At 42.0% G+C, this 27423-nt stretch overlaps 1 protein-coding gene across 1 annotated transcript in view; it reads right to left on the reverse strand.

Moving 5' to 3' along the window:
• ppp1r37 (protein phosphatase 1, regulatory subunit 37) overlaps nt 1-27423 on the reverse strand; it is a 72984-nt gene that overhangs the window by 8317 nt on the left and 37244 nt on the right. Inside the window, exons 2-7 of the mRNA XM_010789342.1 lie at nt 21219-21316; nt 15374-15419; nt 15162-15262; nt 12442-12561; nt 9999-10149; nt 9707-9862 (exon numbers count right to left, since the gene is read on the reverse strand). Of these exons, the coding sequence (XP_010787644.1) occupies nt 9707-9862; nt 9999-10149; nt 12442-12561; nt 15162-15262; nt 15374-15419; nt 21219-21316 (672 nt within the window). The remainder of the gene's footprint in view (nt 1-9706; nt 9863-9998; nt 10150-12441; nt 12562-15161; nt 15263-15373; nt 15420-21218; nt 21317-27423) is intronic.

Here is a 27423-nt window from a genome sequence, read left to right on the forward strand (position 1 = left end):
GCGGGGGTGAGGGGAAACAAGAAGTCGAAATGGACGAAGTTCAGACTTAGTCGTCGTGTGTTTGTCTGTTGACCGGTCCGTCGGCACCAACACAACACACACACACCACACACACACCACACACACACACACACACACTACACACACACACACACACACACACACACAACACACACACAACACACACACACACACACACACACACACACACACACACACACAACACACACACACACACACACACACACACACACACACACACACACACACACACACACACACACACACACACACACCACACACACACACACACAACTTTTAATCTACTAAATTAAACGGGTCGATTGAGACTACAAGTGCGGGGAATCGGATTGGATTTATTCTATGTTAATAATTCAATTATAGTTTATGAGAATGTTTGTTACACGGACATTTTCTCTGCTAACAATCATCATCTTGAAGTAAATTAGTTGTTCAGTTCTCAGGATAACCAAAATACACTTCTTATTTTTTTTTGGTGACGTTACAACACACTCGACATCAATTAAGTCGAACACAACCTATTACTTTGAGTAATTACCTTCTGGAAAAGTCACCGCAAAACTTCATGTTTGTTTATGAGTCACGTCTACGTAACTTCTTCGTTATCCTAAACTGGGCGTGCGGGAAAAATAACAACATAACGACACATGACTCCGTAGTTTCGTCCGTACAGTTTTGTGTAGTCTCCACGGTGGGGGAGAGACAGGGGAGAGAAAGTCGAGGTCTGGCGTGTGTATTGACACTCTCGGTCTTAACAAAGGGAGGAACACTCGTACAAGAGGTGTGTTAGAAAACTTGAATTTACACAACCTACATTTTAAACTAGGATGAAACCTCGGTCCTGGGACCTTCGGCCTCTTCGAAACCGACGTATGTGTTCTCAAATTAGACTTATGATTTACAATAATTTTCGAGGGGACAAGACAAGGCGAACACATCCGCTGTCACACAATGGCACAATACTCATTTTTTTTCGGCTCCTTGGCTTAGTGCTAAGTAGCCCGGTGGCGTTCGTACCCATATTAAGTCATCAATTAACGGAATCACGGACCTACCGCGACATTACCAAACTTCTATGTGTGTACTACTAACGACGGAAGTGTTGCGCACGGGAAGAACAGAAAGGTAGACTTTTCACTACGTCCTCAGTACAAACGTTACATTACAAGGGTAAATATTACTTGACTATTCTCGGAGTCCAATACGTCTCGGTGTCAAGGGACAAAGTATATAGTAAGAACACACTTAGTTGGAGGTTTAGAGTGGAAACTTATACGATTCTGGCCACAGTTCTTAAGTACCGACTAAATAAAACTATACAGGGTCGTACACAAACCTGAGAAACGTATCGAACTTTATACTACAAACATATATCAAGAAAATACGCTATTGGTGGTTCAATAATAAGAGTATATACGAAGGTGGCCAATCGGGGAGTAATCACGACGACAAAATCTGTATAGTGAAACTTAGGGTAGGTCGAGATACACCGAGAGATAAGACGCAACGTCGTGGAGACATGAGTTAGAGCGGACGAGACGAATGTGCCGGCTCCGAGTCCCCTTTGACGCCTACGAGGAGTGTTACATCTACTGTCTATTTTTCACCTGGCTCACCACCGCCTACTTACTCTTTTTTTTTTTTTCCCCTCGCCCTTTCGTCTCTTACCTCCTCACTATCGTTGCTCTTCACTTTTCCGGTCCCTCGTTCCTATTCGGACAGAGGGGAACAGAACTGTAAAAGAGAGACACAGAGGACCCTTACTTTCTGGGACTATATTTACAAGGTTGACTACTACCCCTCTCCCTGTCACCCGTCCCCCTAACCACACCCCCCTCCCTCACAAACTATCAATATGCGGCGTCGTCTCAGCGGGTAATTAAACCAAAGTCCAACTACATTTAATTTCCCGGGGCCGAAAGTTCGTCAAGAGAAGGTCCGATTAAACAAATCCTTCGCGACCTAAGAGGAAGGCTGACAACGACCACCAGTACCGTTTGTCCTCCCGGGTGTCCACAGGTACAACCATAGACTACAGCTCGATCGACAGGAGTCACCTTAGCTAAATTTAGTCGTGGACGTCGTCCACGGTTCTTCCTCAAGTGGACTCAAAACCTCGAATTTACTCTGTTAGAACGAACCTATTTCTCTGATATATTGACGTAAATTGATGAGTATTTTGTTGGTCGTTTTGGACCCTTACCAATGATTTATATAAAACCAACTTATCTAATCTACAAATTAGTCATTTTGACAGTGGTTAACACTTTTATACAATAGTGTTCATTGGTTTTGGGTATCTAGAAAGTAATTTGTTACTATATTTTCATTATTTCGCATCACCGGGACCAACTCGTACACCGTGTCACCCAACACGCAACCACAACCCTAGTTCCCCCCAAGTGTCCAAGTTTGGGTTTGCGACGTCAGTCCTACGCAAACACAGGGACCCTGTGAAGTGGGTTTAACGAGGACACCTACGGGTGTCATAACTCATACAATTCATCGAAATAGTTTCGCAGATTGTTCAATGTACATTACATTACATGATAGATGACATCGTATAACCAACATCAGTCCTGACAACGGAACTGACAATGGTAATTCAGTTTATTACAACTTATTTATCCTATTTAAGAGTTGTTTGGTAATTGACCCACCGTTTTTTTAGTTTAAGTAGAAAAGGTTTCGAACGTTATCTCGAAATATCCCTCTTAAGTTCGATCTATTGTCTTACTCGGCGTAGCACTCACAGTCAGTATAGTAAGTGTAACGGACTCGTTGTTGCCTAATTGAGGTTTAGTAAAGACCGTACACAAACATTGTATAGAACGATGACCTTTCTTCTTACCTTATTTCCCTACACAGAATGGTCTCCTTACCACACGAGGGCGTAAAACCGCACCAAACTTCTATGAAAAAAAAAAATTTAGTGGCACGTGTTACAGACGTCAAAGACACCATAACTTATAAAAATACTTCTATCGGAGAGATCTCAACTTTACTACAGTCTACTATGTCGAAACATTACGGAAAATTTTAATTGAAGAACTTCGCGACGACTCAATATTGGTTTGTACAGGGGTTAAAAATGGTTGTTTACGTGAGTTCTTTTCGTAGTAAAATTCATTCCCGGGACAAACTTGACGAAGAATGGAGAAAATACTAACTTGGTGAAAATCGTATTCAAGACTGTCAACGACCGCCAACGGTGACGTCGAAAACGTAAACGCAAAAAGAGGCGCTCGAACTATTTTTCCTTTTGAAATAGACGTAGCCTGGATTGAGAGTCTCCCAGTACGCTGATAGGGGCCTGGGGGGGAGTCAGTGAAGCGCTTCCCTGGCAGTGGAGACACATTAGAGCCCCAGTGGAGGATTTGTGATGGATGAAGTAAATGGGATGCTGCTGCAGACTCCCTTGTGGCCGGGATGACATTGTTTCTGCTATCTTGTGAGGAGCATGTGTGAAATTCCCAGGGACTTTTCCTTTGACTGTATAATAAAGAAATGTATCTTTGGAGCGAGGACTGCATAAGAAAAGGGCATATATGTGACAGACTAGTCCATCACCATCAAAGGAAAATCACACTAATCATCTCATTTCCACATCTTGTCTGAGAACTGTGTCCTTTCTGGATGGAAAACGAAAAATATTCATTTCAACACCCACCACCTCCTCCTGGGACTTGTTTTACATCCAACAATGATCCGAGTAGCCGTATACATTTGGCTGCGAGGACAGGCTCATTGGCAGAGCTGGACAGAGTGAGGAGTGGTAAATCCAAAAGGCACTACGTCTTGGTGCGAATGGAAGGAGATCTGATTTGAAATATCAAGTAGTGGACGAAGAGAGGAGAAATGGGAAAGAGAGGAAATGTGTTCCATTGACCATGAATGAATATAGTCTATCAAAAGTGTGTCATGTTGCATGAGAGAGACATTTAAATGACACAGAGGAAAGGGAGGACCCAGCATTATAGGGCCTCTTTAAATGCTTTCTGTAGTGACAATCTTTAACAGTTTGTAATGCTAAATAAACAGAGGCTCATTGATTCATCCTCTGGGAACAATGAATGCAAACTTGCCATCTACTGATAGTTGTTAAGAAGTTTAACTTTGACCAAAGTGCTGGTCCTGACATCAGATCAGTCCCATGCTGCTCATCTGCCTCTGAGCCTCATGCTGTCTCACTTTTATCTGCTCTCTTTACCTTGATCACTCATCCTTCTTCTCTCCTTCTTCATTGCCAAGGTTCCATCAAACCACATCCCTTAAGGGGTCGTGTCCTTGTGTATAGGAGGAAAAAAGGAGGCGAAAAAAACGAAAACAATCTCAATCACGGCAGGCGTGTGTTGCGACCTCTCTACCCTACAGACACAACACAGCAGGCTGCCTTTTTTTCACAGAATGTCCCCAAACAAGCATCGCCTGGTTAAAAAGGGGAGGTCACCCTGGGAAAAAAATACATTTTAACAAAGACCTTCCCCTCCCAGGACACCATATTAACAACATGTGCTTGGAGCTTGCAAGATCCTAAAATGTAAAATAAACTCACTATAGCCCGTCTGACTGCAGCCACCAAGACTTTCATTATGAGGTGAAATAGCTTTTAAATTCAATCCCCAAGTCAAATGCTTAAAGGTAGAGTAGGTAAGAATGGAGAAACCACCTCGAGTGCGCTAGAATTTGAAAATACACAGCCGGAGAAAATCTGCCACTTCCTTACAGAGCCCCTCCTCCAACACACACGAACGAGCACATGACCAATGAGGGCACGAGATAAGTTTGTGCACAGATGGAAGGCTGACAGGCAGGTAGGCCATCCAGTTACTTTAGCCGGGCCGGCTCAGATGATTGGTCGTGCTTTTTACAGCGCCACGGCTTCCACAGATGACGTTTTTTTAATGTATTTATTGTCAAAGCATTTAACATTGTTCGGCGGTCGTCGCCGTCTGACGCTATACTACCTCCACAAAACCACTTCCTGTCCACTGAACGAAACTACCTCTCGTCTCACATCCGGATAATAACAGAATGTTTTTATTACAAAAACTCCATTCCGCCGAAAAAGTGCGTCGCGTCCTAAGTTCCTATTGATTAACAAACTGTCTCGACAGCGCGGATTTCTTACTAACATCGTACTTAACAAAAACCTTTTGACGGTGTCTACGATTACCAGAACGTCGATTAATAACAAATTAAATTCTTTTGCAATGTCCGGGTCTTGTAAACTTTCTGAAATAACGCAATGTAGTATATGACTTGAATCCTTTTCGTTCGGGGGGTTAGGAGTGTCGACGGATTTGTAACAAACTTTAGGTCTTTGACAAATTGTAAAGACGTTAGTAATACAGTACGGTTATACGGGTGCTTCGCTATGTTTCGCGGGCCTGTGACCCGTCTTAACTTACTCTTACGTCGACAATCTAATGCGGGTGGAAGAAAGGACGAAATTGTCAGTTTGTGACCGACGCAAGAGCAGGTTAGCCAAAGAAATGCCGGTAATCTTTGTTATTTAATCTTAATCAATAATCGTACACGATTAAAACCACTCTTCACTATAAACTTATTTCCGAGATCGGTATGTAACGGTACTCACCGACCGCGTAATAGCATCTTTCTTGGAGCACGACGTTCCGGGAGCCAACTTTAGTCGCTCGGGCGCTCAGACGACCTATAACGGTCGACCGACCACCTCCCCGTGCAACAAACCCACTAATGATATAACACAAGCGAGTAAATTTTTTAGGGTCGACGTTCATCTTTGTACTGGTATCTGTTTGTACTACCCGTACAAGCCAAAGTGAACGGTATTTTTTACATCGAACATTTCATTATATCCCATTGTCGTCGAACAGAGGAAACTTCGTGTTTTAAGTAGACGTCATATCTTCTCGATGGAGTCACTTTACACAAAACAAGTCACCGTCTGTCCAGACACGTACTTCGTACGGGTCGGGAAGGTGCTACTTTCAGGGAACGATGAGAGACCGTGGACCGGTCCGAGTATCAGGTCGTGCCACAGCAAGTAAACATCGATAATGTAGGGTGGGTATCCTACCTGACGTTCCCGACGGGTAATGTGGAGTGATGAGTTCCGAAGAAAGTTTCGAAGGGAAAATTAACAAAATGTGGGTTCACTCGCAAGTCCGCAAGAAGTTTAGGGAAAGATTACAAATGTGGAGTCATGAGGTCCCAGAAGTTCTCAGGGAAAGATTACAAATGTGGGTCATGAGGACCCAAGAAGTTTCAGGGAAAGAATTACAAATGTGGAGTCATGAGACCCAAGACGTTGTCAGGAGAAAAATTACCAAATAGTGCGAGTCCCTGAGTCCCCGAAGAAGTTTCAGGGAAAAATTACAAATAGTGGACGTACATGGAGTCCCAAGAAAGTTTCAGCGCGCGGGGCAAAATGAAATTACAAATGTGGAGTCATGAGACCCAAGAAGTCTTCAGGGAAAAATTACAAATGTGGAGTACATGAGTCCCAAGAGTTTTCAAAAGGGTGTGAGAAACTTACAACATGTGGGAGTTGATGAGTCCCAAGAAGTTTCGAGGAAACTAATTAACAAATGTGGGAGTGAATGGAGTCGACCCATAGAAGTTGCGCCAGGGAAAAATTCAAATGTGGAGGTCATGGGATCCCAAGAAGTTTCCAGGGAAAAATTACAAAATGTGGAGTGATGAGTCCCAAGAAGTTGTTCAAGGGATAAAATTACAAATGTGGAGATCATGAGTCCCCAAGAGTTTCAGGGAAAAAGATTACAAATGTGGAGTCATGAGTCCCCAAGAAGTTGAGGGAAATAATTACCGACACGTGTAAGTCATGAGGTCCCAAGAACGTTTCAGGTGATGGAAAATTACAAATTGTGGAGTCATGAGACGCCAAGAAGATACCAGGGAAGAAATACATTGCGGCGTGTGTGCGCCTTTTAGGTAGCTGGGGGTCACGTTACTGAAGAAGAGCCGCAGTATCCCTAGTAAAGGACTGTTGTCGGGCCCTCTTCGAAATGAACATTAAAAGTCTAAAGTAAATTTTTTCTCACCGTTTGTTTGACGCTAACTATGTAACATTTTTTTATACTTTTGTTTTTATGAAGGACTTAAACGTCCGTTGTTGATGGCGCGCATGGGTAAATGTTTCTCTATAAGTTTGTGTATTATAAATGGTAATTTAAGTTGAGCTAAGACGAGAAAGAGGAAACCTGATCTCGAATTTACGGTAATAATTACGATTGATTTATGCGAAGGATTTATGGAAGGACCGTCATCGGTACGTGTATTTTGCATGTCACTCAACACGTACACCAAGATACACCACGTAAAAAGGTACGCAAATCGTTTTTCTCCGTTTCTTGTAACGGGTCCGTCCGCATTTTTTTTTGCAGTAGGGGTGATAATAATTTGACAGCATTAATACTTATGTCATGTATCGTCAGGTCACACCCGCATATTATCGTTCGTTCGTTTTGTATTAGTTATCTGTGGATTTGATACAGTCACCAGTAATACCGCATCTTATGATTAGGGACGTCGCTAGTCTGTACTGGGCACAATGGAAAATCTTCGGCAATAGTATTTACGAACAAAAAGCCAAGTATTATGGGGTCCCACCCAAGAACTACTCTGGCGTTGTCTACGCTAGCCTCTCAGACAATGATTGAAACGAGTATTAGTTGAAAAAAACATAATGGGCCCTTACTTACTCGGGAAAATTAAACTGTACGCGGCACCCGGCACTTAAGTAGTTTACTCGGGTCTACGACTACCTGCTCGAACTCCAAAAATATGCCCAGCTAAATGACTGCGCGGCAGTATTTACCCGCCCCTACAACGTACTACTAGTCACAATGGCCCCCGTCGAAAAAAACTTAAAAAATTCCAATCCACAGTGAAAAACTAAGTCTACGGATTTCCACCTTACGAACCCACTGTGTGTAGTCTCCGTCTGATACCCCCTTACCTACCTGACACCACGAAGTAATATCTACCTACCGAGTCAATTGATCAGTACTCGACGACTTCGCAAGCAGGGAGGGGGGAGGATCGTGTCGTGTATTTACTACATAACTGTCCTCGGGAACACTGTTGTTGGGACCTCAGTACCATTTCCCATCGGTCGTGAGAACGTATCTACTACGGAAGCTGACACATTACTTGATCGATTTGGTCGTGACTACAATCGTGTGGCGACAGCGGAGTCCCCCTTCGCTCGGGGCGCTACGTCATACCTAAATTTCCGTCCTTTTTCGGGAGTAATTGTTTTAGAGTAAGAGATTGGTGGCACAAAGGTGCACTAAAGCAGGCTATAAGCCGGTGCGGTAGACGAGTAGCCGGCACACACAATAGTACGTCCGTACCGGGTGGACTGGGTGAAGACTAGAAAGTAGGTTGTAGACCCGACCAGACGGAGGCGGCCGAGACGTTTGCGCGACGTTATACAACTAATATCCCTGGATTACTGTATTGGCGGATAAGTTACTTTTCGGTAGTTCTCTTTCTCGCCGGTTCGAATACCACTGAATTACTAACGACTGGCCTCCGAACTTAGTAAATCTCTAGGTGACCAACCACAAAAAATAAACGGAAGGTTGGAGCCAGTCTAAAAACATAGTGTAAAATATGAATTTCCACCCCATCCATCGACATCCGATTAATTGAAGTCTTGTGATGAAAAACAATATAAGGGTACCTTACGGAGAATTGTAGGGTAATCGGTANATGACCAATGAGGGCACGAGATAAGTTTGTGCACAGATTGAAGGCTGACAGGCAGGTAGGCCATCCAGTTATTTTAGCCGGGCTGGCTAAAATGATTGGTCGTGCTTTTTACGGCTTTTTTACGGCTTCCACAGATGACGTTTTTTTTATGGATTTTTTGTCAAAGCACTTCAGATATTCATTGCTATCGGGATGTTAAGAGCATTCCATGGAATATAACAAAAAGTGTATCTCGAGCCGGTTTCTCAAACTTACCTACCCCAACATTAACTGTATAAGATTAAAAGTTTTAATTTACAGAAGAAAAACATTATATTAAGGTGAAGTTATTTTAAACAATTTTGATGCGCTCAGCCATTCTGTAAAAACAACAACAACAACAACAACATCACATCCTATGTATTTGCATGCAGAAGTGCTGAGTCTGAGAAGAGCGAAAATACTTTATTTATTGGTGGAAAAGTTTAAGAGAAAGCAAACAAAAGGGCTAAATGTACTACTTTTTTTTGTTTTGCTGGGAGACAAAAAAGTAAGTTAATCATATTGTGAATTTCAATGAAACCAAATGATTATAACAAAGTTAGACTGGTGACGTGTTTAACGCAGTGAACAGATGATCAACATCCTTATTGCTTTGTGCTGCAGCTATAGAATACACAGAGGCACATTTCAAACATCTGAGATCAAGGCCCAGTGGTTTCTATTCCCCTGCATGCCACAATACTGTGTATAAAAACATGCTCATGTAGAGTAATGAGTATTTTATGTATCTGTACAATACTTGCATGGGTTTTATTATGTTCTGTTTGTTATATGATTTTTGCATTTATGTGGGTCAATATACTATCATTGTATCTCAGTTTGTGAACAAGGCAATTAATAAACACATCTTTTTAACCAAATAACGCAAACTAAAAACAGAAACTGCTACAGTGCATTGTACCAGAGTCCAGGATGTGGTTGTTGCGCAGGTCCAGGATCTGAATGTTGTAGTTGAACTTGAGCAGGTTCCCGAGTTGAGCCGAGTCCTGCAGGCCGTTGAGCTTGTTGTCTGCCAGGTACAACTCCCGCAGGTTCATGTTCATCTTCAGAGCCGTGGCTGTCCGGAAGAATACATTATTAAAAAGGTAAGGTGCAGGAAGAAGAAATACAAAATGTCAGGAACAGAGGAACACATTCAGAAATGGGGATTATCAAACACTGGGTTGAAAGAGAAAGCACTCTGGGAATCTTACACAGTAACATGAGCGGTCTGCCCGACAGACCGGCGTTCTCCAGGTGGAGCACTGCCAGGCTGCCGCTGATTCTGAGCGCTCGTGCCACAAAGGGAGCCGAGTGGTCCAGCAGAGGAGTGTTGCGTGCATCCAGGTACTGCAGGGAGCTCGTCTGAGGGGGAAACACCAGCAGACATTCATTTACCATGCAGGATTAAAGTTGCCAAACTCTTCTTCTCACCTACAAAGCACTAAATGGAAAGGCACCATCATACATAAAAGATCTTTTAATCCCCTATTGTCCCTCTAGGCCATTACGCTCCAAGAGTGCAGGTCTTTCAGTAACTCCCAGAGTCCGGAAACCAGATCAGGAGTCAGAGCTTTCAGTTACCAAGCTCCCTGGCTCTGGAACCAACCTCCTGTTTTTATTAGGGAGGCAGACAGTGTCCGACATTTTAAGAGCTTGTCGAAGACTTTCCTTTTTAATAAAGCCTTATACTTGGAGCTGGTTTGTCATCCTGAGTCCTACATTTTATTAGTATATTATTTAATTGTTTTTACTGTCTTTTTGTTGTATTTGATCTCGTTATATATTTATGTGGTTCTTAGGTTCAATAAAACATGAATACAGACAGAGAGTACATTCAACAAGTTCAATGGAGATTGATATGAGCCTGTTTTTAAGCAATCAAGTATGACATTAGATGACCTATAACATCTGGCCAAAACACAGAAATATCCTTTTGTCCTTTATTCCTAATCCTGTATAACCTCTTGTTAGCCGTGATAACAGCGTTAACCACTGAACAGTTAGGAGTCAATCAGATTCCATAAATCAAACATTATCAAATGAACACTGTTGCCTCGATGAAAGAAGTTCAATGTTGGTTTCCATGTGCTACATCCCCTGCCTCCCCTCAGGAAAACAAAGACACTCTTGTCAAAGTATAAGTGCATTAAGATCTATTACTATCTATTACTGAAATGAGCTACTGTGGCTTTTTATTGACCGGCAATCTACACGCTGGTGTCTAATCTTCATTAATCATGAGGCTGGTAAGAGTGTAAAGGAGTGCCGTTTATAAACCCTGATCAGATGAGAAATGAGCTTCTCACACAGTCATGGTTGTGATTAAAACACCACTGAGGTTCGGTTATGTATCATTAGTTCCTGTGATTATTATTTGGCTGTTTTCCCTTCAGGAAGTTAAGTAATGAACTACATCTTAGATAAACGAATAAATAGGCCACAATATATATAAATAATAAAGACTCACGAGTAATTTGTGGTTTGGCAAACGGATTAATGTTGTTCACTGCCGTGCACAACACAGTGAACCAACCAAAACACATCCACAGCTCCACAAGCTAGCTCCCTAATACACTTTACATGATCTTTTTATTGATTTAACATTTGGTTTACTATTGTCCTTTACAAGTATCATCTAACGCTTCTTCTTACACCTGGAAATCACAGTATTTGTTTGACTTCCCCCTCTCTATTCGTCTGAAACAAAACAACAAGTTCCTTCACTTGGTTCGTTTCACAACATCTAACCAGCAGCTGTTGGTATCGATGTGTCTTCCCACACATTTTGCTCGAGAGGTTGAATTAATGTGTTTGCATGGAAAACAATTTGAATATTGACATCAGTGATGATTGATGTTGAAGAGCATCACAAGGGGCACATGATAGACGTGAGGAGCAAGCGAGGAAAGCTTGAAACCCTTATGTCTGAGTGCTGACAGAAAACAGCCAGAGATAAAAAGCTATGATTAGATCGATCTACTCTCCTGGGCACAGAGCTATTAACTGAAGTAGAGACTTAACGTCAGAGGTAGTTTGGATAATACACCTTCTTTTCGGCAAAACAAAATGACATAGGATAAAGTATTTGGCCTTGCCACTGAAGAAGACAAACACTCAGACCGGTGTACTTTTTTCTTTTACCTAGAATTGTCTGCTATAACTCTCCCCTTTGAGGAAAGAAAATCACTTTCATAATCCTGTTTACAGAATTTAGCACAAAAGGGGCTTGAAATTTTTGTATGCCACTTTCTAAGAATACATGAATAAACGCATGATACTGACCCTCGTGGTCAGTTATGAAGCGCCCTGCAACTGTTCAAACTGATATCATTTGTTGTAGGAATCCAAAATTACACCAAACAGCTACAAAAATGTGCAGAACAGTAGTTTTCTTATTCTGTACAGATTACACCAATTTGTAGTATTCATAACATTTATGTGTTTGGTTTTGTATTTAAGAACGAATTTTGTTTTTTCCATCTTTAAAAAAAAATCCTGGGACCATTTTGGGGTAAAAGTGTCCTCACTTTAACACAGATTTTGTTTTTTGGATTAGAGTACTTTGTTGATCCATAAGTAAATCATATCCTTTCCCATCATGTCCCTTTTCTCTGCAGACGATGTTTTCCACTGTAGAGAAGGATGGTCTCTCACCTTTCTCATCATGTGAGCTGCGGCCTGCCATCCCCGGGTGCCGATGTGCTTGTTGGAGGAGATGTTGAGATGTGTGGCGGACTCGTAGTACTCGATCATGTCAAACAGAGCTGACGCACCCTGAGGAGCACAGACGGAAAATAAGGGGAACATATTAATTACATTTCAGATTGAAATCATACAGTTTTAAACAAAGTCGCCGTGTCAAAGTCCTTGAAGGGATGTTAGGTGATATAATGTGGAGCAGCTGTAGTTGCCACGCTAACAGTCCCTAGGAGTAGGTGAGGTACGGTCCACAGTTGCAGATAAAAAGGCAGTGGACCTTTGAAAAAACTGCTACCATCTTCTAGATATCATTCTGAATGAAAGTTAGAGTAGGGCTGTGACTGACTTACTTTCACTATTGATTCACCAGCAGATTTTTTCCTTGATTCATTTTTTTTGTATTAAAAGTAATTAAACATTCGGCAAAGATTTCTCACTATTTTTCTTTCTTTGTCAGATCCATTCATGACCCCAAAAAGCTTAAAATCCTTACATTTTGAGAACCAGCAAATATTTGCCTAAACTTAACAAGTTAACTATAACAACAGTTGCCCATGTGTTCAATGTTGTATTTGCTGTATTTAACCAATCAATTGTTTAAAGCTATGTTCACAAGATAAATGCAAAGATCGGCATTCATGACACGCCTTGAAATTGTGTAACAACTTGGTGCATGTCGTCTTGCTTAGCAAAGGAGCAGATTAAGGATTTAAGTTGATTGTCAGGTGATGCATTCAAAGGCCTCTCATGTGATCACAGTGGTTTAATCTCGTTATAGTTGTGGTAGTGGGGATGCATCTCTCTCTCATATATCACAGATTCACAGACTACGTGAAGGTGTTGATACTGGAACTACCTTTTTTTTGTTTTTTCTTAACAAGTTATTAGCATGTTTTAACAAGATATTAGCATGTTTTAACAAGCTATTAGCATGTTTTAACAAGTTATTAGCATGTTTTAACAGTAAAATGAGCTAATGGGTCTTGAGCAGTCATGAGAGGATTATTTGTCCATTGCGTCTTTCAAACAGCCACAGTTAAAACCTCAACACATCAAAAACCAAAAGCCAGTGGTGAGTTCTCTCCTGTGCAGCCAAAGGCAACATGTGACTAGCAGATTAAGAAGGGAGTATGAGTGTATCCTCCACTGAAGCTGATGACAAGTAACACAATCGGACAGGCTGCAGCATTGCGTCTCATAACCTTTCCCTTTTGTGTGTGTACACTTGGAGACTATACAAAAGTGTGTTTATCTAAAGGGTGGGAGAAGATTAGTCACAACCAGCCAAATAAAGGACAGTCTGTGTTAATTCTCCCTTAAGCTTCTTAAAACATATCTCCAAAGCTATTTCTCTTGCTTTCATCCTCCCATATCATTCCCAACAAGACGCTGTTACTGTTGCTCTGCCAAATCACGCTGTATATCTGTCACTCCCATCTTCTCGCTTCCCCATTTGATTCATCTTCTGTCTCTCATGACTCATTTTCCCCATAAATTCCTCTTCTCCTTTCAGAGTTTAATTCAAACTGAGCCCAAAGGGAGACACTTGTCACAGACTGTTCTATGATGACTCAGTCACTGGCTCAATTATCTCATTCATGTATATTTTTGCGGGGCAGAGCTTCATGTTGGTGGAAAAAAGTGCATACGTCACTCTGCATTTGTTGAGATTATGTGAAGCTCTGGATTGTGTTGAAAAAAGTATATGTAAATAAATAATATATAATGAAACCAATTAAGACTTCCGACGCTTCAATTCTCTAGTGATTGGTTGCAAGTGGAGTATACTTACACAATAAAATGTACCTGAATGCAACTGTGCAGAGCCGGACATAAATTCACCTAGACGGGGGGGGGGTGCTATATTTGTCCATCCCATGTCCTGAGGCTGGATTATACCAGATAAACCATATACACATCCTTCCATCTCAAGTCTAACACAAGTAGAGAACACGTGGCATGAAACCACAACTAAACATTTATCAGTGAAATAGTAGAATACCATCTGCAGTGTGTATCCTGGTACATGGCAAAGACACATTTTTTTTGTATTATTCATATTCACTTTCATGTAAAAATTAGGAAACACCTATATGACACTCTCAAGGTAATGTGACAGCTGACCAAATTATCCTTTGATAACAATTAGAACTAAAGCTACAAGCTAACAAGCTGCAGGAAATGAGGGCCTGAATGAGTTCAGCAGCAAACGGGTGAAAGTACTGACATTTCTTTGCCAGGAATAGAATAATGAGCAGTCATTAAAGTGACCCTTCCTACCCTAAAGAAATGTATCCTATGTGGCGCTGGTTTAAAGCAGAGCTCCTGTCTGTGCGTCATGTGTATTTGGAGCTTTGTGTGAAAGGAAGTAGCCAAGGCCTGTGTCCCTCTGTCCCACACTGCGTCTGTCTGTCTGTGCGTGTCTACTGCCCAAACGTCCCTAATGGTGTTTACACAAGTGGACATCTGGAGTAATCAGAAAAGCCATGACAAACACCCCACATCCTGCCAGTACAGAGGGAAAAAGAGGATCAGCATGCGACCGGGGGCAGAAACAGAAGACAGAGAGAAAAGGTGTGAGTTATCGATGAAAGATGGAAGTATGCTAGCTGCACTGAGGAAGATGAAGGACGGGAATGGGATGAAGACACTTTTCAAAGACAGGATCTTCTTACATCTTCTTCCAGGTTGGTCTGCTCCAGGTCTATCACTTTAAACTGGACCCTCTTCAAAATCTCCTCCAGAGACTCACATGCTTTGTAGTCCAGCTTCTCACCTAAAGACATACATTGATAAAGTGAATCTCCCAATTTAGTAAAAAGAAGTCTCGGTATCTGTTGATTCCCACAAGTTGAATTTAAAGTCAAGCTGATGTATCGGCGCTTACCTTTTAGATCCAAGCATTCATTGCGCTGAGTCAGGTCTTTCAGTTCCTGCAGAAACAAAAAGAAGCAGTGTCAGTAAGAGTTGAGTTTGTGTATTACTCAAAGTAAGCAAACTTTTTACGTGTTGAAACTTTCACATCACACAGGAGGCAATGAATTAGTGCTGGGGCTTAAACACAGATCTAAGACTGTTAGTGCAAAGACAAGCATCTGGCCTTAAAGCACCTCAACTATCTTATGCCACTGAGCAGGTGTGTTCAACTTGACCATGATATGTCTCCTGTCATGTACTCTAACCCCACAGAAAGATATTTCGCCTCTTGTCCTGGTAAAACATGCAACTAGCTCAAAAACATAGAGTGCTGCTCTAAAAACTATGTACCAGCAAATCCCTCTCTCTAGTCCACTGCCCGGCGCATTCAGCATGAACCCTATAACCTCTGCCCTCGTGCCAGACTGCCATCCCTAGTCTGTGCGTGTCTGAACATACTGATGAGGGTCCGGCTGTACAGAGGTTTCATGGCCTCCTGCATGACTCAACAAAGCTCAAAAACATGATCATGGTGTGTGATGAAACATTTCAAAAGCTTCTTATTACAATGAACAGGAAACACTATGACACTAAATGTAACCGACTGCAGTAGTCATGAAGATAATTCATCTATGAAACCCACTGAATCCTTCATTCTAGGAAGCATTACATGAGAAACCATAAATGGAACATCTCTCCAGTGTTTTCTCACTACCTTCTGTGAAATATGGTTTAATCAAAAACTCTGGATGTTCGTCATTAACCAGATGGTGTTGAATATGTCAATACAACCTGACGCACATTTTGGGAAATTTCACAGCAAGCAGTCTTTGTTTACATTTGAATGGAGCATCTGTCAGTGAGAATGACTTATCAGTGTAAATGCCTCCCTGACAGAGCTGCCAGAACCCAAAATAGTGCATGACGCATAGTGTGCCTCTGCACAAGTGGTGGTATGTGTGTGTGTCTATTGTGGGTGGACACCATCAAGCAACTGTTCTAATCTTGTTCTTTAGATTCTGTGCTTCTATGTTATACATCTTCACTGTTTATCCGTTTTTTACTTGATCAAGTGTGTTATAGTTAAATAAGCTGCTTCAAAACCAATTTCATTAGCCTGAAGTCAATAAAGAAACGTGATACCTCGGGGTGTACAGAAAACACAGGTGGAGATGGATGACATAACTTCCTGTGACTGTACAGTTTAAGCTTGGCATAGACTGTACAATTTCAAACCATTTCTGACCTTTTCTCAAGGCTTAAATCGTAGTGTATACTGAGCTTTTGTCCAAATGTATGAGCAGTTCTTTCCATAATCCACGCCCCTTAAAGGTCTCTTTTAAAGGTCCTACCTTACAACCATAGAGAGAACGAGTTAGATAGAAAGTCTAATGTTGTGTTAATGTCTGTTTGATTTTTAGATCATCACAAAGACGGGAAAAAGCTATCCTGGCTCTGTCTGAAGGTACAATCTACTAACACCTCACAATTTCTAATTAAAGACACAAGTTAACATTCAATGCCAATTTGTAAAAAGTACAATTAATTAATTCAGTGGTGCATCAGCGTTCCATCATCTAATCCACACGGACTCCGTCACGATTGGTTGTAACTGCCGGTCTCAGACATCTGTCAGCAGCAGCAGGCTAACCTGCCTCAATCAGGCTAACCTGCCTCCATCAGGCTAACCTGCCTCCATCAGGCTAACCTGCCTCCATCAGGCTAACCTGCCTCCATCAGGCTAACCTGCCTCCATCAGGCTGACTGACAGTAGAAATGTAATAAACCAAACTTGTTTTATTGTGGCTCCACAGGAAGAAACCAACAACTTTAGACAAACTGGGAGCTTTGATCAATTATTGCATATATGGCTAATACATTCAAAACATTCTTAAATAGGAATATTTAGGAAATGTGCAGATTAAGATTCATCAAACCCATAAAAATAGACAAATTCCCATCTCAATTAAATGAACATGTCTGTTCTTGGAGATGCACAAAGTGGACCAAAACACTTCTAAAAATGCCTTTCGCTGTTGAGTGCAACACATTGAAAACACCATTTTAGCTGCCTGCCTTTGAAATGATTTATCAGTCTGTCTAGACGGCATCAAAGGGTCCACTTGCTTAATATAGATGCAGCCTGCATGACCTTCACATTGTGTCTCTAATGAAAATGATAATATGTCTCACTGCTTAAGTGCCATAATAAAAGAAGGAGACTCTGCAGAATGTGGATGTTGACAAGTCTCAAAATGTTCATGCACAGCAAATATATTAACACATGTTGCATAGAATTACAGTATACTTCCTGCAAAACAAAACTACCTCCTTCCAGATGAGCCACGATAGAGGGAGCAAGTTCCGGGACATTTAGAGGAATAAAGTGTGCACATGGGCTGCGTGCAAGTCATTGCATAACAGGGAAACCACTTGTCCCTGAGGGAACTGCTGCTGCAGAAATGTGACACAAGGCTACCAAGTGTCCGGGTCTTAAGACTGTTACTGCGGAGCAGGCATTCAACATGCAGCCCCCAAATAGTGACCCTTATAAAAAACACACAGAAACACAAACAAACTACCAGAAATGTACATAACCTATCGGGCCCCTGGAAAGCTGCCACGCGTACAGCGCAGTTGGAATTAATAAAGAAAGTATTTAGTGTAGAGGAAAAAAACTGTAAAAGGCGGAGCTCCTCTTGCAAACCCCCCTCACACTGGTCAGCCATTTGGTCTGACTGGCTTGTTTATGTGGCTTAGTTGGCAAGGATGACTAAGCAGAAATGAGAGGGGGCAGCAGTGGACCAGAAGACTACAGAGGCAGCGAGGGATGGACGGAAGCCAGACATGAGCACACATGAGCAATCACCAAGCATCACAGCCTCTTGTGCTTTTCCACAAGTAACTGAGACTTCTTTCTCTCAGCTGACCAGGCGTGTGGAGACTTCATTCGGAGTCTCTCTCGGATCACAAATGTGTTCCCTTCAACATCCCCTCACACACATGGACACACACCTGCAGGTACACATGTGCAGATCTCCAGTGGAGAGGCCCAGTTAAGGTTAAGAGCGTGTGATGCAGCAAATGTACATCAGAAGAGAAGCACTGCCACTCCATCTGACTAGAGGGGAATTGGTTAACGGGATGTTCAAACACAAATACCAGCAGATAAAAGGCAGCTATCTGTTTACATAAACACAATTCTGATTATCGAATATATGTACATTACATTTACAGAATCACTGGGGAATTTATTTAATAAAATCTTTTTTAGACAGAGGCTTTCATTTGAACAGATTGTTATTTCTTTTGACACTTTAACCCAGGGGTGGGGAACCTCCAGCCTCCACCGTATACGGCCCTCGAGACCATTTGGTACGGCCCTCGAGGTAATTTATAAACAAACAAAAAAATTAAAGAAATCTAGGCCGCAAAAGAATTAAACAAGCGAGTGCCTGTTTTTCCTGGCCAAGGACAGGTTCCTTGAACACAACACGAGCCCAACGTCGTATATGTCTCGTCTGACAGGGGTGTAGTGCTGACGGAGAGCACCAGAACGACGCTCCGTACACATGCCGTGGCTTTGTCTTTAGTTGAAAGCCCAGAGGCGATCTGCTCATCTGTCATACTGATCATACAGTCAATAACTTTGTTGTTATTAGCATCTGGTTAGCTAACTATGCTAACAAATATAATAAGCTTTTTCTACAACCAGTGAGGTAAAAGGCACATCTTTATAGGATTGCTGTACTTAATTCAAGCGGTAGTTTTAAGTTATGGACAGTATACCTTGAGGTCATGCACCCGACAAGCATTTGAAATATTGTCTGTCTCACATGGCTTGTCTCCGTCTGGCCACAAAAAACAGGAAACTTGCTCCCATTGCTTCAAGAAAACTCTACTAAAACGCCTCTTTACTCTCTTATGTATTCAAAACATGGACCATCCTCTAACATCAGGTTACCAACATCATTAAAAGTGGGTAACAAGTGGACAGTTTTAGGTTGTCATTCTGCTTTACGTGACAAAAAAGCTTGAAAAAGTTAGCATTTGAACATATTAATAATCACAATACAGATAAAGCATATACAAAAGCACAAGTTTGGAAGGGGTGCAAAGAAACAGCCCTGAGGCTTCCCCCACTGGTTTTGAAGAACTGCTTGAGGGATTAAGAGACACATGACTGTGCTGGCTAACTGACAAGAGAAGTAAAAAAAAAGACATGAAACACTCATCTGTCTGTTGGGAGTAACAACCACTCGAGGCTCACCTCCACTGGATACTATCGTAGCACCTGACCAGAGTCATGCCATGGTGCATCATGTGGTGCCTTCAAACCACATTACTTGCCTTTAAAGTGCTTTCCTCACCAGAAGCAAAGGTTTAGGATGTAGAAATACCAACCTCACAAATAAAAATCGTTTTCAATTACAGCAGTTGTAATAACTCTACAACTTCTTTTTGTTGGCTTTACCAGGACTTCCGCAGTTTCCAGCCAGCTGCACAGTGCTGACTCAACTGGACTAGTATCTATTATCATACATGTTGTACAGCTTTGTGATATGCGTAGTTATTTGCACCTCAGAGGTTTGGACTTTGCCCAGCTTGTACACTCTAGAGTCTAGACATTGAGAGGCAGAAAGCTAGCCAGGACACACTCCAGCTAAACTCCAGATAAGGTTGTCAGTCAGTGAACTTGATGTTGCTTGATGTGAGCAGCACGCCCCCATGTCTACAGCTCTGTCAATACATGATAAGTGTTAATTCTCTGAAATGGCTTTTGCTAAACAATTTAATTTGTCTGCTTGGTTATTAGTAGGGATGCTCCGATCCGCCCACTAAAGGTCAGAACTAGGGATGCTAGTTCGATATCGGCCGATACCCACTCTCTGCCGATCGATTGGTGCTCTCTAAAAATACCGATCACGAGAGCGTAAAATGATGACGTAAAATACATGACACTTTTCTCTGTGCGCGGCAAAACAAGCTTGCCAACATGGCTTCACCAGCCTGGCAGTATTTTAAGGTGTCCGAAAATGACAATAAAATAGCGGTATGCAACGTGTGTGAAGCAGAAATCCTGCAGCTCCACCCGCTGTGACGGACCGGAGAGCGGAGCAAAACACACACTAAGAGTTGGACCTAACACACCTAGCTATTTGATCTACCTCTGGAACAAGCTACACTAGTTATAAATATATTTATTCTTCACTGTCGGGTCACTCATTACTGGATCAGTGAGATGAATGAGATACTGACAGGCTTTCAGGAGAGAGAGGAAGGGGGAGAGAGGTGTCTCCTGTGTTATTCTCCAAAGTTAATGTAAACTTGAATAATGTACTTCATTTGAATGTAATAATTATGTTGGTTGTTGTTTGTGGAATCTCCAGTGAATGAGCCCCAATAACTGAGTTTTAAACATCACTTTAAATGGAAGATCCCTATAGGCCCCGCCCACTCGATCGGAGAGGTGATCGGTATCGGCCGATACTGATTCCCGCGATCGTCGACCCCAAAACTGGCGATCGGAGCATCCTTAGTTATCAGCAGGGGGACCTTAGGGTTAGTGGAAACGTTTGAACACATTATGATCTCCCGTTAGCAGCATCAGTGACAAACACTGAAGTAAAAAGGGAATAAGCCACATCAATCTACAAAAAGTAGGAGCTGAGCAGCTGGAGAACAAGCAGGATTTTCCACTTTGCTAAGAGATATAGGAGATGAAGACATTAACAATTTAGCTTGTGTTATAGTTGTGTGTGAGTGTCTTTGTCTTACATCTTTTCATCTGTGTTTTGTGTTGGCTTGCAGCTCACCTGTATCTGTTTGAGCACTTTGGATATGGGTTTACAGTTGAGTTTCTGACAGGCTTGTTTGTAGGAAGAGAGGATCTCCTCCACCGTCACATTCTGAGCTGCAAAACATGGAAACATAGAAAACAAGTTAGGATTGCTTTTATTGCTTTGTTTATTTAAGAACACAACCCACGCTCACACGAGAATCAGTTAGTATATTAATATATTAAGCTGCACATTGCTTGCATGCATTAAAGTTAATAACTCAATGTAACTGTTTGACAGCTTAAGAGCATGTCAGCTTTCTTTAATAATATGGGGACTTTACAAGCACCAAGGTTGCAATATGACCCTGTAATACATGCAAAAGGTTTTTATTCTCACATCACTTACTGCTGCATGTTTTCTTATCATCAGTTTAACTGGTACTTATTTATTTGTGCGCTCTGCAGTTCACATCCCGTGCAAACAGTACACCCCATATCAATAACATCTGAAAACAAACGAAGCATCTGAAATGGACTGTGTTTCAGCTCTGGAGCTTATCCTGCAGATCAAACCCCCTGACTCTTGCATATGATCAACATTATGAAGTCTAGGACTGCAACACAAAATGGTCCTGGGAGCACTCTCTTAAGGGCTCCCCTACTTAAGTAAGCAAAGGAGGTCTTGTTCTTGGTGTGTGAGTGGGTCAGCAGGCGCTGCCTTCCCAGACTGTTGCAGGGCTAACTCCAGTCAGATGACTGGGCAACATTCAGCCCCACTGTTCTGGCTGAGAGACTGTGCTGGGAAATGAAGTGAGGCACTTGGGGAGAGAAATATAACGAAAGAATCAAAGAAGAAAGAAGGGAAACATCAGAGGTAGGGTGGGGTCAGGGTTGCTGTGAAACTCACAGCCGAGGCAGCGCACCACCTTCACCACAGGCCTTTATCAGCCGACCTATAGCAACGCAAAACTGAACAAAAAGCGCTCACAGGGAAAGGATCCTGAAAACCGCGCTCAGACATCTACCCTTACAATTTAGAAGTTTAAGTTCATACAAGGCTAATTATGAGGCTGGTACAAGCCCACCTAAGACACTAGGTCATTTATAAAACCAGGCAGCAAAATAGTTGACATCGCGCAGCCTGGGATGTTACTATTGCGCATGCACACATCGCAAAGCCATCGCTGAAACGATCAATCGTGCAGCCCGAGTCAGCACATCAAATTACATTAACACAAATAGGATGCTATACATTATCCCAGACCAAGTTTAAGTTGTGAATAAGGACAGATAAATAAATTCAGGGTAAGCACTAAGCAGTGCATGCTGACAGAAAGAAACTGTCCTATGCTTAGACTGTACTACAGTACTGTACACATAGGGCTAGTGTGTGTGTGAATCTGACTTTTGCAGCAGTCAGCATTTTGGTTCCTCTCACCAAGGTGACAATTTGTCCGCTCCACTTTCAGTTGCCTCCATCTCGTCTCCAACAGTGTCCTCCGTCAGTTTCACACAAGTTCATCACCTTTCAGTTCATCTGCACCAGGGAGTGGCAGAACAGACTGTACATTTGGATGGTTGCATCTGTAAGTCTTTATGTTCGTCTATTTTGTCTGTAAGTTTATATGGTGGGACGAAGAGGCAGTTCAAAAAGGTCTGCTCGAGCAGCCACTCATGTCTGATCAGCTCAGTTATAGATTCAGCATCTCTATTAACCGCACGTCAGACTGTGGATGAAAAAACTACGAGAGACGATTCTGCAGTAATGGTGTAAGTGTAAATGTGACTTAATGTAATTAAAGGGCGAGTCAGTGCCACATGACTGAGATGGGAACAGCCACATCAACTCTTCCAGTTGCTTTGAGACCAGGACCAAAGAGCCACTCAAATGGAAACCAGTCTTGTTTTGCAGCAGGAGTTTGCTCTTACCGAGTGTACACGAACAAACATAAAAACACAATTAACAGGTTACATGAGGACATGGTGACTGCTGCGTTCAGTAACAAGATATATTAAATGATGCAGGTTCAGGACTGAAATATGATTCGACTGTCTGCCTCAGGTTTGAAAAAGGATACTTTTTGAAACCTGTTAATTACTTGCTGTGGTGGTTTTAATAATATGGTTTTCTAAAATGTGAGCAAGCTTCCAGGATTTAGTTTGAAGCAAATGCAGTACTTAACTCCTGAAGCTCTGTTGCAATCAAGTGCCACTTCATTTACCTGAATATGTGCTTCTCTCTAAAAAGAGCATCCTGGACACAGTACTGTAGATTTAACCCAAAGGCCTCTCCTAACACGGTGTGAGAGTGCAGTCTTGTAAATGTGTGCAGAACAGTGAGTGTGTTCCAGTGAACACTGTGTCCTTGGAAAAGTGTTATTGTGCAGATTCGCTGCAGAGCAAGTGTGTGTGTGTAAACTAAACACTTCCTGAGGGAAGGGTGGGGGGTAAAGGGTGGGGAGGGTCCGATGCCTACTCCACAGTATTTTTCATTAATTAGAGAAAGAGAAGGGAAAATAATAAATAAAAAGCTTCTACATGGTCTAATCTATCATTACTGTGCCAAAAAGCAATGCAAGCAGTGAAAGATAACTGAGATTTAACAACTCAGCATAGGAAAGGGTGAAAAAGAGACAAAGAAAAAAATAAACTGAGGAGTCAAACGCTTTGTGTGAAACAGAGAGCTTCTGCCCTGCAGGGTCATTAAGAGCTGAGCTACAGCTGTTGCTCTGCATTTCTGCTTGCTTTGTCTTGGTTTTATTGCACTCCCGCCAGTGCTGCTAGTACATGTATGGAGGGAGTGGTGGTGAGGAGCTACGTAATAGGGGGGGGGAGGGAGGGGAAAACACTGCTCCAAACAACATCTTTGAAAAATCCGGTTGAGAGGTAGTAGAGAAGTAATGTTTGATTCCAATGAGTGTACAAAGAATCACTAAATACACCTCTTCCTTTGAGAGACTACCAAGATAAACCAACCTGTTTAGGAGCAGAGTTCAGCTGCAAATCCTCACACATTACATCAATCCAATTAGCTCGGACTATCCCTTCGATAAAACCAAACCTGCTCTTCATGTTGTGCTGAAAGGGAAGGGCAGCTGCTGTAAGAACACTTTGGATTAAGATTTCAGACCAAAGAGACAAATGAGTGAAGGGAACGTGTCCATCTCGTCTCTGACTCAGTGAATCTGCTAAATGACACAAAGGAGCAGCTCTCTCTCCTTGTTGTTGTTGATGGCCCCTGTCCACTGTGCAACAACACACACTAAATCACTTGCTGCTACCATCGCTGATCTTGTGAGAAAAACAACAAACATAAAAACAACAAACATAAAAACAACATAGCTCGCTGACTCGGATCAACAGAGGTACATTTAGCACAGTGGACTTTATGGAAAAGATAAGAAATATGATTGACGAGGTTCCAGGGGCGGATCTAGAAAAATATTCATGGGGGTGGCAAGAGAATTTCAGAGGTGGCATCCCCTGGCAGAAGTATATGCTGATTTAATCGCAGTCATATCAATTAATGTTAACTTGGAAACACACAATATTTATTTTAACCCAATAACATTTGGTGACATTATTGTGGCACATCAGTAAAGCCTTAAATATAAACAGTATATAAGGTGGCAGAATTATTTTAATGAATTTTAACTGAACAATAACTGAATGAGTTTGTCTCACTCTTAGACCAGCAGGGGTACCAAATCTATGCAGACTGCTGCAATAAGTACATTAATTAACTGTCTCGTCGATGTTTCTCTGAATGAATATGATACTATTAACAATCATATTATTCCTATCAGCTGTCAATCACTGTTATGATTCACATATTCAGTGTTATTATTAAATAAACTATATTTTTTGGAGGAGTTAATGATGAATGTTCCTTAAGATGCTTGCTCACCCTCCTTCAAATTTGAAAGAACAAGTAATTACTATCATATATTGAAAAGAATCAAAAGGAATAGAGTTCAGCGCCCCAACGACCTTCATTGCAAACAGTTTAGAACCTTGACTTTACATCAGAAAGAACAAACATTGAAAAGGTGACCAATCATGCAAAATGCACTTGTGTAACGTCTTTTATAGCATAATATGTTGTCCCCGGCCCCCGGTGCCAGGTGAACTCACCAAGTGTCAGAAACACAACCCTCTCTTCTTTTCCTCCATACCCAAATCTATTAAAAAGGCCTGCAACGGATGCCCTGATACAGACTGTCGGGCAGATTTGAACACTTCTATGACGTCCAGAAGTGGCCCGCTTAGCAGCTATTGGGCCAACTCCACCATCGGGAGAGACAGGCCACAAGACATTGGCGTTCGAAGCGTGTAGACGGCTGTAGTACATATGCCAGGCCTGTGATGGTGCCGTTCTCCCACCATAATCAGCCATGCAACGACAGTTGTTGAATTGAGCGATAAATGAGGAATGGCTAAAAATGCATTGATCTGTTTGGTAATTTTGAAAAATTAAAAAGTATAAATATGCCTTAAATAATAGGTAATGGTCCTACACTATACTTAACCATCAAATATAGCATAGATAGGTCCACTTTAATTTGCCCTATAAACAAGGGTGGCGGCAGCGAAGGATGGCTGTGCCCACTCTGGTTCAGCATCATCACTAAAAACATTTTAGATACGCGCAAACCAGCTAACAGTATGGCAAGAGCTCTTGCGCCTAGCTTCTCCATCAGCAATTTAACATAAAACACAATACACAGCAGCATCTTGGTGTCAAATTGCCAAAATGGAAGTAAATGCCATACCTGATTTACTGGTATGCCGCTTTCCTCAGCTAGTAGACAGAGCAACTTTGTGAAGGTTACACAAAAACCCTGTCATCTGCCATCAACCAACGGCAATGTAGGGCCCCCCAGGCTGCGTGAGTTCAGGGCTTTGCTCTTTACTCTCTAGCCAACTGATGATTGTGCCATACCAACGACACAAAATCAAGTCATCATTAAGTACTCCTGATGATACTGCAATAATATCTCTGCTAAGTAACAAGACTACCCTGGAGGCTGGCACGCGAACAGGCCTGCAAATCAGGTGGTGGAGTCGGACTGGATAACAAATGCTCTTGAGATCAAAGCACCAAGAAAAGCTGAGGAAAATCATTTCTGACTCCCATAAAGTCCCGCCCATTGTCATCCATAAGATTGCAAAAATAAAATCAAGCAGGGAGTTTCATACATAATACTTGGGTGTAATGATTGACTGGCATCTGGTGTCATGGAAGTGACAGCATTGAATATCTGTGCAAAAGGAAAAAATCTAAGAATTTATTTTCTCGCGCGCCGTCTTAGGTCCTTTTGGGGCGAGCAGAAGAAATTCTTCTATTGTTCTTTAGCATCTGTGATCCATGTCTATCTGCCAGTAAGCTGCAACACTACCTGTACAAATAGTTTGTCAGCAGGCTTTAAAATCAAATCTGGCCCCACCCCGTTAAAAATCTGCTCAAGAGATTGTTGGATCAACCCTGTGCAGCAGACTCCTATGAGCTCGCTATCATAACAAACCTATTGAAGGGCTGTCCAAACCAGCATCAATCTCTGACGCCAAGACCATGTTTCTGAAAGCAGTGAATATGAACTGCTACGCGATGCTAATCGGAGATACAGGGTCCCACGTTCAATAAAGTCCAGACTGAAGGCACCTCCCTTCGTGGCCTCAGTCAACCTCCTCCACAGTAAACACAGAGGTTAATATCCCAGATCAAATGCACGCCTGAAGGTTCTTTGAGCATGTTTTCTCCCTGCACCTGTGTGCCGTATGTTAAATGTTTGTTGTTTGTGTTTCAATGTATTGTGTGTGGATAACTTTGTCCCTGTTGATGTTGGACATGGAGCCTGTGACGACAAGTCCAAATTTCGACTTGATTCTGACCAAATAAAGATATTATCGTAATTATCGTATTTAAAGAAGTGACTAACCTGCATCCAAATTAGGGTTAAAAAACATGTATTCCGGCTGCAGTTATTATCCAGTGGAAAGTCGCTTAGCCGTAGCTGGCCTAGTTTACAATCAAGTGGTTACTTTTTTTGGCTGGGTAGTGAAGTTTTTACCCGTCTTATTTGACCTTTCTCCAGGAGCTTAAAACACTTTTTGGGGGCAAACCCCCCTCCAAAAAAGAAATATATATCTACACGCGTACTGTAAGGTCATCATCCTTAAACAGTTTATTCATGCCTCTCGAGTCCCCTCCGTGAGGCAGGGCATCAGTTGGCATGCCT

The sequence above is a fragment of the Notothenia coriiceps genome, unplaced genomic scaffold (genome assembly GCF_000735185.1).
Source record: "Notothenia coriiceps isolate Sejong01 unplaced genomic scaffold, NC01 NC01_scaffold00032806, whole genome shotgun sequence".
In the NCBI taxonomy this organism is placed as follows: Eukaryota; Metazoa; Chordata; class Actinopteri; order Perciformes; family Nototheniidae; genus Notothenia; species Notothenia coriiceps.